Source organism: Bactrocera neohumeralis, chromosome 5 (genome assembly GCF_024586455.1).
Source record: "Bactrocera neohumeralis isolate Rockhampton chromosome 5, APGP_CSIRO_Bneo_wtdbg2-racon-allhic-juicebox.fasta_v2, whole genome shotgun sequence".
NCBI lineage: Eukaryota > Metazoa > Arthropoda > Insecta > Diptera > Tephritidae > Bactrocera > Bactrocera neohumeralis.
This window is the reverse complement of record NC_065922.1, coordinates 77,037,297-77,049,928: the sequence shown is the minus strand read 5'-3', so window position 1 is coordinate 77,049,928 and position 12,632 is coordinate 77,037,297. Positions and strand designations below refer to the sequence as shown.

The window sequence follows — 12,632 nt, the reverse complement described above, 5'->3', positions numbered from 1 at the left end:
GGCTTCAAGTGGCAAATTAGGCAGGCTGTCTACTACTCTACCAGCCGGTCGGGCACTCGATCGTTTTGTTGGCCACAATATGCTCTGCAGACGTGTTGGACTGGGCTGGGCAGCGCTTGTTTGGCACATAAGCATATTTGCACTCGGGATCGTGCCACATTTGTTGGTACATGATCGGGTTGTGACGTTGCACGATCTGTGCCAATTCAAGACAGCTTCGCTCAAGCATTGAAACTCTGCTTAATTAAGGCAATTAGAGTGAAAGAAGTGTGTGTTGTAGAAATGAGGGGATATATAAGTCCATAAGTGGGGATGGAAGGTTTTTGGCATTTTCGAAGTTTTAATTTTACATTTGATAAATTAGTTTTGTTGTAAATGTATTGTGTTTAAAACTAAAAACCAAAACAAAATTGATTTCATTGTATAAAGAAAATGTATTTGTATACGCAGATAGCAAATAAAGCTTGACTTTCTCATAAGAACTTTTTACATATGTATGTATATACATATGTACATATAAGTATGTACTTGTACATTACTATACAGCATTTGTATGACCTTTTCTTTGATTGTAAAGCGCGACAAGTTTAAAAATAGCATGAGGCTACTTATGCCCATATACATATGTACATATATACGTACAATATTAATATGTACATATGTATGTATTCATATCCTTTCCACAAAAGTCAGCGACGCGGCCAATAGTAAATATTTATATTTGCAAAGCAACAAAAGGTAGCGGTAAATAATGAAATGAAAGGACACAAGAATATGCGCCTGAGTGCTTTATTTACGTCAGCAAATATTTATAGGTAACCGCCGACAATATTTGTTGTAAAGAAATGCGTAAAAGTGACTATGGTTCGAAGCTAATACAATACATACATACATGTATATATATTTACGTACATTTATTACAGTTATTATACCCTGAACAGGATATATTAGGTTTGCCACAGAAGGAAACCCTATAAATATACATACATACATACATATGTACATATAAAATATGAACAAGTGATCAGCGTAACGAGCTCAGTCCAACTCTGTCTGCCCGCATGTACCGCAGTTTCTGTGATAGCGACCTGAAATTTCGCACCCGTCCATCCCTCTCCAAGAAGCTGCTTATTTGTCAGAATTGCCAAATGCGAGAGGACTACTACCGCCACTAGCTGTCTTACAAACTCACCGACGTAAATAAATTTCTTGTATGGAAACTTTTTTATTTATTAAAATTTCTTGACGAAAGTTGACATATGTACATATGTATGTACATACATAGGTTATTGTTCAGAACGAATCACTTTAGCATATAGCTGCCATACAAACTGGCGGGTCAAAATCAAGTAAAATGTTATTTTAAAGGGTACTACTACTAATTTTCTTGCGACTGGGCTTATTTCGCGCACCGAAAATGCAGCGTTCGTTAGAGGTACACGATTAAATTCTGTGTGAAACTCGGTAAATAAGCGACAGAGGCGCTTGATATGATCAAGCAGGCTTACCCAGATCTTGTTTTAGCAAGAAGTGGTGAGTTTCTGTGGCATCAGGCCTTTTTGAAGGGCCGGGAAGAGATCGTAGATGAAGACCGTACTGAGAGACCTGCGATTTCGACAAACACTGACAACATGACTAGTGTGCGCAAAGTTTTGAGCTAAAACCATGAATTTCTTCCTTCTAGACAAACCCTCAACGCCAAGTTTTAAGTGGAAGTCTTCAAGAAACTCAAACGAAGGGTCACGCGGGTCCGACAAGACATCGCAGCTGATTGAAAGTTGCACCTACAGCCTAAATGTGGCCCCTCTGGACTTTTTTTGCTTCCTTGCCTGAAAAGGCCGATGAACGGCAAGCATTTTGAGACGGCAGAGGGGATCCAAGCGGCACGCACCTCGGCTCTCAAGGCTATTACGGAGAATGCCTTCCGTGACGCCTTCAATGCTTGGAAATCGCGCTGGCAGCACTGCATCGACGCAGATTATTTTGAAAGTTTTTAAAGGATTGTAACGATTGGTTCAATAAATTTTTTTAAGTCGAATCAGTCCTATTACTTTCCGGACAAACCCTGTATATAGACTAGACTAATTTTAGTCGTTTATAGTGAAATTTCCAACGAAAAAATTTTTTCAACACCTACAGAAATTAGTTACTCAAACATATGTAAATATATAATGAATCACTTTTAAAGTGAATAAAATTATCTTCTAAAACTGGTGTATTTAGTCATAAAAGTATGGATGTTAAACCGTAATCAAAAAAAATTCAGCATGATTCAGCGTATGCAATCGACTTTTCAACCACTCGCCGTCATCTCTAACATATTACGGTAGTTTTAATTTAATTTTTACGAGGTGTTTCTATGACTAGTGCACAAGAATGATAGAGATATTAAATAGAGAGTTTCTACCATTCTTGCTAGTACATATTGCAAGACTGCTGCTTTCTAGCTTATTTTATTACACGCAATAGAATAAAACATATGTATATATATTAAACATATATTAGTTGTACTGGGAAGAAAAGCGAAAAACCGGTTTAATGTAGCCGTCTGTTGAGACATTATTACTGAGCGAGTAAGTGAGCGTTGGCGGAATAGAAAATAGTGTGAGACATTTTTGCATCGTAGTAAAGGGGATTAGTGCAATAAACAAGTCTTTAATAGCGGCACGTCAACGTTAGCCAATTTTATCGATAATCGCATGGTGATTACAGGTTCTGAAAGTCTCCAAACTATCGCATGTACTTTAATTTCTCTTTCAAAAGAAAAATTAATTTCCGAAAACTCGCACAATTCGACACATTTACGCCAGAAGTGATTGTATTGCAGCAAATTTACAACCGAAATTGCTTTAGCATGACTCAAATGCTACTGAGTAAAACACAATAGGGGGCTTTTTTAAATGCAGATAGCTGAGAAAGTGAAAGGCAGTGCTTATGAAAAAAAAGAAATATGAAAATATCACGCAAATCATTCGAATATTAAAATGTTATGAAGAAAGTAAACGACAAAAAGACGGAAATGGTATACAAAAATAAATAGATAAAAGAAACGAAGATATTCAGTTTGCTAAGTGGAATTTAGATATTTGTAAAAATAGGCACACCGAAAGATAATAACTTGGCATCATACAACCGGAAAGACTTAATTAAAAAAACCTTTCGCATCTTAAACAAACTAATTGACACACGGAGATCAAACTTTGCACGAAAATAGAAAAAGGTGTAGCAAGCTCGGAAAAAATATTTACCGATTTGATTTCACGTGAAAACATAGAAATGAAAAGGAAATTTTTAAAATATTGATGTGTAAAGAATCACACGAAAGCAATGAGGTGTAAAAATCCACCCAGTTGAAAATGTAAAGGGTGTTTGTAAGAATTGAAAAGCGTCAACAAGAAACCGTAAAGGTGCGAATGAATCACGAGCAGCAGAAAGCAGTGACAATCGCATATGATATCAAAAATAATAATAAATAACAACTGAAGCATGGTTACGCACATATATACATATGTTTATGCCCAAACCGCTGTGTGCCGGCAACAACGAAGGCCAGCCTCAAGCGTCCGGCCTCAATAAACACAACCTTTAACTAGTTTTGCCGGTTATTATTGCATGAAGATGATTCAGAGCTAAATAAAATCACAGAGATTTACCGTAGTCTATAAACAAGCAATAAATATGCAACAAGAGCAAATAGAAGCGAAATTGTCAAAAAAGAAATTGGTAAAGTCTCGTTACCGGCAAACAAACATTGAACTTGGTTGTCGCCTACCATAATTCAAGTGGTAAAAATTTTATTGTTTTTTTTTTCTTCTTTTGTCATTTTGTAAGTGATGATAAAATGCATGCACACTCACTGGGGCGCATACTCAGCTGATGTGGCATGTCTTCGTTGCAATTATCTACAGTTCATTCCACTATCGAGAGGTAGCGACACGTGACATATTTCCAGCAGCAACATACTTGATGTTTATGGGTATGTACGTGTTGTCGACATGAATGAGAGTGATTGCTGTCAGTCACAGTTTCTGTCGCTTTTGTTTTTTCTCAATTATTTCATACATTGTTTCAGGTTTTTGTTCTTTTGAACTCATTGTAGGTATGTACATACATACCTACATATGTACATATGTATAGTGAATTTTGTTATCATAACGACTTCCCTGTTCTTACACGGTAGTCATTAAAGGTTGTTATTGAAAGAAGATAACACTTCACACTGGCGACTTGACAAGATTCAACTGCGCTGAACTCTCATTTAGTGGAAATATAATATATGGTATTTACATATGCACAAATACACAAAAAACTTAAGTGATCATGTGGAAAATAATAAATAAAAAAAAACCACACGAACATCAATTTATTTCGACTCAGCCTAGCTTATCGCAAGCGTGTCTATATACATATTTCTACATACATACTTATTTACATATACATAAGTGTATATTCTTCTTTAAATAAGTTAGTGTGTTAGTGTGGATGCAAATTCTCGCTAATACTGAGAACTCGTTTTAAGATTGTTCACCGTAGTACTTGACATATCTTTTAGCAATTTTCAAAAGCTTAGAATTGTCATAAATGTAAAATAATAATATTTTTATGAGGTAGGAGGTATCAATTGGAATAGATGAATAAAAACATACATACATACATATAAACAAACATAGGACGGGTGTATAATAATATACAATCAATATAGAAATCAGAATAATATTAAAAAAAAAAGATTGTTTGTTAAAAGATTTCTTTCGTTTCGCTATGCTAATTCGTACTAGAAAGCGCACCTTAGTACACATGCATATTTTTCCATAAAATTCGCAAGGCGAAATCTTTCGCAGTTTAGATTTCACGAGATTTATTGAAGCTCATTTTTGTTGCGATTTTACTGATTTAAAATATGTGTCATAACTTAATTTTTATGAAAAAAGAAAGTAAAAAAAGATACAAAAATAAAATAGCCGAAAGCAAGTTAAAAATTTATTAGCAATTGAACATTAGTTCAAAAGCTTGAAAAATTACGCCAATTGAGCCGTTGATATGAAATCATCAATTAAAATGTTTAGCAAGTATTGAGAAACATACATATGTATCGGGTGATTTTTTAAGAGCTTGATAACTTTTTTTATAAAAAAAACGCATAAAATTTGCAAAATCTCATCGGTTCTTTATACATTTAAATGTAGGTGGTCCATTTATACTTTTTCAGCATTTCGGCCGGAATAGCCCGAATTTCTTCGGAAATAAATACTGGAATACTTATAGACTTTATGTAGCCCCACAAAAAATATCTAAAGGCGTTAAACATGAGAAAACTTGAGATGAATTGCGAAGTTTTTTGAAAGTCAACCAAGTTAGTTCTTCCATTTTTTAAGTTTTTGATAAATTATTAAAATAATTTCACTATTGGGGCATTGTAAATTGTTTGAAAGCATTAAATATCGCTGGGTTAAGAACTTTTGTTGCCAGGCAACATGTTGCTTAGACGCAAATATTCAGTGTACATACAAAACAGTTGTTGACAGAATTAAAGATGTTTTTAACCAAAATAATTCTGAGAAAACACACTTATATACATACATATATGTGTATGCACAGAAAACGCTTTTGAAAGTTACTTAATTTTGATAAATTTTAAAATATTTCACTATTGGGGCATTTTTTATGAAAGCATCTGTTTTTGGGTAGACGCAAATATTCAGTGTACATACAAAACAGTTGTTGACAGAATTAAAGATGTTTTTAACCAAAATAATTCTGAGAAAACACACTTATGCCTTTTTATACATTTTTTTATAAAGCATCTGTTTTTGGGTTTCGCTGCATGGTTGCAAAAAAAATAAGAGATATTAATCTTTCGGATTTAATATATGCACATTACTGCATGTAAAATCATTAAAACGTACATACATACATATTTTTGAATGCATAAATACATCATTGTATTGGCTATTATTTTATTCTCTGGTGAAAGTATCATTTCGCATAATAATAAAAGTTAGACTTACCTTCGCTGCCGCAAAACCATCTGGATTACAACTGGGTAATAAATGAATTTCTGTTGTATTCAACAATTGTTGCACCTCCGGCACATTTGCGTAATTCAATGTCAAATATTGTGCCAGAGACAAAACCATTTGTCTGCCGAGTGTTTCATCGCCATGTAGATTTGCGGTGACCTTAATCAATGGGCGCAGCAAATCAACATTTTTGCCATTTTCACTGCGTGCAGTCAACGCAAGCGCATGCATTTGACGTCCTTTCACCGTTTTGCCAATGGAATATTTTGTAGCTAAGTGTGGAAAGAGATCTTGCAACTTTCCGAAAAGTGCGCTGATTTCACCATTGTCTAGATAATGTGGCGGAGGATGCATAATAAATGACTCGTCTTCCACAATTGCCACAGGTGGTGCTGCAGATTTCGGCGTAGCAGCGGCGTCGGCGACAGCAGCGTCATTGTTGGCAGCAGCAGTAGAATTAGCGTTTGCACTAATGACTTTTGGTACGCTGGTCACTATTACGATAAAACTAATAAAGCTGGCGCACGTAGCCTGCGCAGGCGTAAGTGATATCACACGCATTGTTGTTAAACAACTCAATTTAAATTAATTTATTGAAATTTGCAACGACACCGCACAATTACTCGCTGCACTTAGCACACACGCACACTATCACACACTTTAGAAACAATGATAAATTTTTACTGAGCTTCGCGGCTGCAAAAGCACCAATTTTATTTTTCACCTTTTCCTACTAAGGTAAAATCACTATAAATTAATTATTTTATTAAAAATATTTAAGCACAGCGCATCTTGCGCATTTGTAACTACCGTTAGCATCTATTTTGCTGACGTTGGATTATTTTTCTGCTGTTTCGTGTTTCTTTGTCTGCGCTGCGCGCAAATGCAGATCCTTCAAGTTCTTTCCCACGCCTGTTTTTAAAAACACTTTTATACTCTCACTGGACTGTAGCTATGCACACTATGGATATGCCTTTTTACATAACATTTAACTTTCTTATAAAATTATAAACATTTTATGAAAATTATGAATGAATAGCACAAAATTCTCAAATTACACAGAAATCCGAAACGAACTACGTGAACGAGACCAAACGAAATAAACTGAACTACTCAATAGCAAATGACAGCAGTAGCAGTGGCAGATTAACACACACAAACAAATCACCAAAGTTGAGAGAACGATGGTGCTAGATAATTTTCTCCCATAACCGAATACACCTACCGATTAACTTATTATGGATTGGTTAATTTTATTAATTTATTTACAATACCATTTCAAAATACAACAACGTAGTTAAAGCAATTATTTTCGCGTTCATCAATATATTTCAGAAAGTCACTGAACATGTATATTATACATATATGTATATTCTCTCGTAAACATTTTCTGATGTTTACCTGACACCTACAGTCATTCTAAATACATGTTTTTTTTTTTATATTTAAATCATAAAATTATTATTTTTAAAACAATTTCGTTAAATTAAACAATTTTTATCAATTTATTATTCACCTATTCTCTTAAAACATTGCAATAAGACACCCTGTTCTTCAATAATCTTTGTTTTCATTCTGTCTTTCGTTCATTTGTCAAAAACATTCGGAAAATTTTCTGGTTTCCATTCGTCATTGCGAAAATTTTACCTTCGTGAGAAACATCCATAATTGCGTCAATTGACTTAAAATCGAATTATAGCCAAATATTTGTGGCCAAGCCTTTCAACAGCTTACAAAGTGCCAGTAAACGTATTTAAATGTTTGTTGAAGACAATTTTCCTGTATTTGCAGCAGTCGCCCTAGCAGCGCTTATTCGCAGCAGTGGCGAAGAATTTTAAGTTTCAAAAGGCAAATAGTGCGATAAGGAAGTGGAAGTGGTGCTAAAAAAACGTATATTATAATTTCTAAAGTAGCTAGAAGCTTGTGTGTTTGTTTGTTTGCATACGTGACCTCAGTCGCAAAGCGAAAACCCAGAGTAACGTAGGAGAATACCATAGTCTACATCTACGTTAAAACTATTTTACCCGTACACAATAAAGTATCTTCGTTATGCCACAATCACGTGCTGCCGCGGCAGAAGCTGCGGCAACTGGAAGTGGGCCACAACCACTCGTTAAAATTGGTCATTATTTGCTAGGCGCAACACTCGGCACAGGCACCTTTGGTAAGGTGAAAATTGGTGAGCATCAGATGACGCACCATAAGGTAGCGGTTAAGATATTAAATCGACAGAAGATTAAAAGTCTTGACGTTGTCGGTAAAATTCGTAGAGAGATACAGAATTTGAAACTCTTCCGGCATCCTCACATCATTAAGCTTTATCAGGTATATATAAAACTCACTCACTCACTATACTCTGAATTACACATTCACCAAGGTTAACAAGGAAGCTTATTATTTTATTTTTTATTTTGCGTCATCTCGATATATTTAAAAAGCTTATATTTATTTCACTTTCATAGGTCATATCTACGCCAACTGATATTTTTATGATTATGGAATACGTGAGCGGTGGTGAACTCTTCGATTACATTGTTAAACATGGCAAATTGCAGGAACATGAAGCACGTCGCTTTTTTCAGCAGATCATATCCGGTGTAGACTATTGTCATCGCCATATGGTTGTACATCGCGATTTGAAACCAGAAAATTTGTTGCTCGATCACAATTTACATGTAAAGATCGCAGACTTCGGTTTGTCCAACATGATGTTAGATGGCGAGTTCTTGCGTACTTCATGTGGCTCGCCCAACTATGCCGCACCTGAGGTAATATCTGGAAAACTTTATGCTGGTCCAGAAGTAGATATATGGTCATGCGGTGTCATTCTCTATGCACTACTATGTGGCACGCTACCATTCGATGACGAACATGTTCCGACGCTCTTCCGAAAAATCAAATCTGGTATTTTTCCCATACCAGAGTACCTGAATAAGCAGGTGGTCAATTTAGTGTGCCAGATGTTACAAGTAGATCCACTTAAGCGCGCTACCATGGAAGAGATTAAGAAGCATGAATGGTTCCAAAAGGAACTACCTTCGTATCTTTTCCCCTCCTCGATTGAGCAAGATTCGAATGTAATTGACACTGTTGCAGTTGCCGAAGTTTGTGGGAAATTTGGCGTTAAAGAGACGGAAGTGCATAATGCATTGCTCAGTGGCGATCCACATGATCAATTGGCTATCGCTTATCATTTAATTATCGACAACAAACGTTTCGCTGACGAGGCAGCAAAGACGGAAATCAACAACTTTTTCGTAGCTGGTTCACCACCGCCTGCCGCCCACTCACCCAGTGAGCGCGCTGAACCAGTTGGACCAACTGCCGTAACCACTGCCGGCGGCAACACCTCGGGCACATCAACTCCAGGCGGACCAAACAGCGCCATGCGTCCACATCCTGAACGCATTGCACCGATGCGTGAACGACAATTGGCCATGTCGGTGCAGGCATCGGGCGGCGGTGCCTTCCCCGAAAAAGCAGCACGTGGCACACCAATCAAACGCGCCAAATGGCATTTGGGTATTAGATCGCAAAGTAAACCTAACGACATCATGCAAGAAGTGTATCGTGCCATGAAAGCTCTAGACTATGAATGGAAGATCATTAATCCATATCATGTGCGTGTGCGTCGTCAAAACCTCAAGACAGGCAAATACTCGAAGATGTCTTTGCAGCTATATCAAGTGGATTCCAAGAGTTACTTGCTGGATTTTAAATCTTTAACCAACGAAGAGGTTGAGCAAGGTGATGACGTTATACTGGAAAGTTTGACACCACCGCCGCTGAGTGTACAGGGTGCAATGCCGCAACAGCCTACAGGTCACCATACAATGGAGTTTTTCGAGATGTGCGCCGCTTTAATTATACAATTAGCTCGTTAGATGATAAAGGCGAGCTTTTTCGTTGAATATATTATACAACTTTTATTTAGAGTATAATTGGGCTCGCGGGATTTGTATTTCTTTAGTTGCATATATCGTTTGATGATCAGCTAACAGGAATTTCGAGTAATAAAGATTTTTCGTATATTAATTGTTATAGTATCGCTAACGCTTTTATTAAAAATAAAACTATTGAAACGTTTCAAAAGGCTTTTATGTTGCGAACCAGATAAAATTAATGAGTTATTTCTTATACACTAACAATTTCATTTTTTATTCCTTTATAGTATGTATTGAGAAGAAGAGTTGAAGAATTTAAGCGTTTTCCAAATTGCAGTATTGTTAACGAACAGCTGAATAAATTCAATTAATAATCGAAATATTACACAAAATATCTTTGTCCGTTTGTGTTGTCGGGTATAATATTGTAACATCTTATTTGTTTATATTTTATATGTTAATATCGCATATTATTATAAAATCGTATTACGTATGTACGTCAAAATAATTAAGAGAAAATACAATGCTCATAGTGATGAGTGTAAAATTGTATACTAAGTCTACCCGAAAAATACAATGTGTAAATAAAAACTTACATACGAAATACACAAATTATTCTTTCATGTCGTTGTTTGCCACTTATCCAGAACGCTTGTAATATTAGTGAAAGTAACTTTTTTAGACTAAGCATCATTAGGTAACTTATTCATTTTTCGAACTCCCGGCAGCTTCTTCGGCTTGTTGTTTCTTGCGTTTCAACTTGTTGATTAGACTTTCTATACTATTTGCATCCACTAGTCCAATGAATTTATCAACCACGACGCCATTACGGAACGCCAGTACAGCAGGCACGGCTTTTACTTCAAAGGTCTCGACTAATTCAGAATTTGTATCCACATCTATGGTAGCCAAATCGATCTCTTCAGAATCATCTAAGAGTTCGCTCATTTTTGGTGTAAGTATTTTGCATGGATCACACCATTCTGCGTGAAAGTTTACAACAACCGGATTGTCATTGTTTATTACCTGTAAGAAAATTTATTGATTGCATAATTGTTCTGTTGTTTGCATATTTAAATTTTCCACTAACCTTTTGATCAAATTCGTAGTGGTCCTTGACATCCACTTTACGGTTATAAGAGTGGTTTTGCGATATGAACTTTTGCAACGCCGTACTGACCCCCGGAACAACATTTTGGCAACTACTTTGTGTGATACCTGCCAAGCTAGCAACTATGCGCGGCGTAATGCCTTGTCCTGCAAATTTTAGCATCTCCGGCTTATTTTTATTTTTACTATAAGTAATCAAATGAAAAATAACTCTTTAAAGCCAAGAAGTGATAAAGCGTACTATCACTAGCTCTCCAAGTAAATACAAATAATAGCAGAATAGTCGATGACGCGCTAATCCAGTGTGCAAAAACAAATACGGGCAAACTACGTGCCTGCAGTTGAAATGACGCTTTAGCTTAGTCAGATAAGTTTCTATTTGTATTTCTCTATACCGTGGAGTATGCAAAATTTTTTGCTTACCTGTTGCCTACAAATATATGCAATGTTCAATAGATGTTGAGCTTCGATACATAAAACATATATTTTTAATAGAATTCCACTTCGCACCAGTTTTCGCTCAGCTGTTAGTCAGGGAATGATTGTTTTTTGCAAACGATGCAAAATATAGCGTACATTCACAACTATATGTATGTATTTATGAAAATTTGTTTGTTATTTTTAGCATATTGTTGTAGAATATGCACAAGAATAAATCGGAATGAAGTTGTGGAAAATAAAATTGCACTGAAAAATGTTTATTAAATAGCAAACGTCAAAATATTGGGACGTAGGAAAAGATAATGTGGTGAGCACATAGAGCGCGTCAGGCTGCAAACGACATCTGTCAAATATTAAAATACACATTCTTAAGGACACAGTTATTTAGACAGCTGCACGACTTCACGACTGCAGGCTCTCAGTTGTCGCTCTCGCTAACTTGAAAATATTTTTAAATTTTACCGACGACATTAGAGAGGAGTGATGCCAATAATATGTAAAATGTAAATTTATTCAAAGCTCTAACAAAAATAAAATACTTCTGTTATATCATTTGTACTAACAATTGATAACATTATTTTTTTTAAATATGTTTTATTTGCAATCTATAAAACAAAAATATTTACCTATTTATTTATTGTTTCCATTAAAAATTTCACTTTGAAAAAAATAATCAAATTTCATTGAAGTGAAAGGTATTTGTATGGCCACAACGAAATTGTGTACATACAAAATGGACAGCCGTGTTGTCTTGGTCCATGCCGACCATTGTGATGTCGCTGCCTTCTTACAAATGTTCATGTAGTAGGATTCACGACGCCATTTACAGTTCACTGTCGTGTCGCTTTCTATGTGTTCAGAGCGTAAAGAATAAACGGAAAACTTTCAACACTTCTTTAAACAGCTCAGCTGATAGTGCTGCCGTATTCGTTCGGCGAACTTTTCGCAAAATCCTCTAGTGTTATTCAAACTGTTGATACAAAAGGCAGAGAACATAAATTATGAAATACGTTCTCTGGAAAACGGAACCGATGACTGTGATTTCCGCTAGCGATATGGAGACAAACGTTTATTTTGAACTTTTAGGCGGGAAAATATTATTTTATAGTGAAATTTTTCAAGTGAATATGGAAAAGTGATAAGCGCACGATTTATTCAATCGATTTGTTTGAAACTA

At 35.7% G+C, this 12,632-nt stretch overlaps 3 protein-coding genes across 5 annotated transcripts in view; 1 reads left to right on the top strand and 2 right to left on the bottom strand.

Annotated features, from left to right (window-relative positions):
- Nucleotides 1-7,126, bottom strand: part of LOC126760103 (carboxypeptidase D) — a 30,627-nt gene extending 23,501 nt beyond the window's left edge. Inside the window, exon 1 of the mRNA XM_050475506.1 lies at nucleotides 6,009-7,126. Within this exon, the coding sequence (XP_050331463.1) occupies nucleotides 6,009-6,581 (573 nt within the window). The 5' untranslated portion in view covers nucleotides 6,582-7,126. The remainder of the gene's footprint in view (nucleotides 1-6,008) is intronic.
- Nucleotides 3,871-10,527, top strand: LOC126760111 (5'-AMP-activated protein kinase catalytic subunit alpha-2). Of its 2 annotated transcripts, none has more exons than XM_050475530.1 (2): nucleotides 3,871-3,976; nucleotides 8,483-10,527. In XM_050475530.1, exon 2 carries the CDS (start codon nucleotides 8,510-8,512, stop codon nucleotides 9,902-9,904), a length of 1,395 nt encoding a protein of 464 aa, XP_050331487.1. In that variant the 5' UTR covers nucleotides 3,871-3,976; nucleotides 8,483-8,509; the 3' UTR covers nucleotides 9,905-10,527. The 2 variants fall into 2 exon arrangements, with proteins under 2 accessions (XP_050331487.1, XP_050331486.1); XM_050475529.1 differs by lacking the exon at nucleotides 3,871-3,976 and adding an exon at nucleotides 7,629-8,345.
- Nucleotides 10,052-11,739, bottom strand: LOC126760129 (thioredoxin, mitochondrial). 2 transcript variants are annotated; one of them, XM_050475563.1, is made up of 3 exons: nucleotides 11,438-11,739; nucleotides 10,995-11,199; nucleotides 10,052-10,930 (listed from the first exon to the last, which is right to left on the bottom strand). In XM_050475563.1, exons 2-3 carry the CDS (start codon nucleotides 11,175-11,177, stop codon nucleotides 10,607-10,609), a joined length of 507 nt encoding a protein of 168 aa, XP_050331520.1. In that variant the 5' UTR covers nucleotides 11,178-11,199; nucleotides 11,438-11,739; the 3' UTR covers nucleotides 10,052-10,606. The 2 variants fall into 2 exon arrangements, with proteins under 2 accessions (XP_050331520.1, XP_050331521.1); XM_050475564.1 differs by lacking the exon at nucleotides 11,438-11,739 and adding an exon at nucleotides 11,256-11,381.
- Between the last annotated feature and the right edge of the window lie 893 nt (nucleotides 11,740-12,632).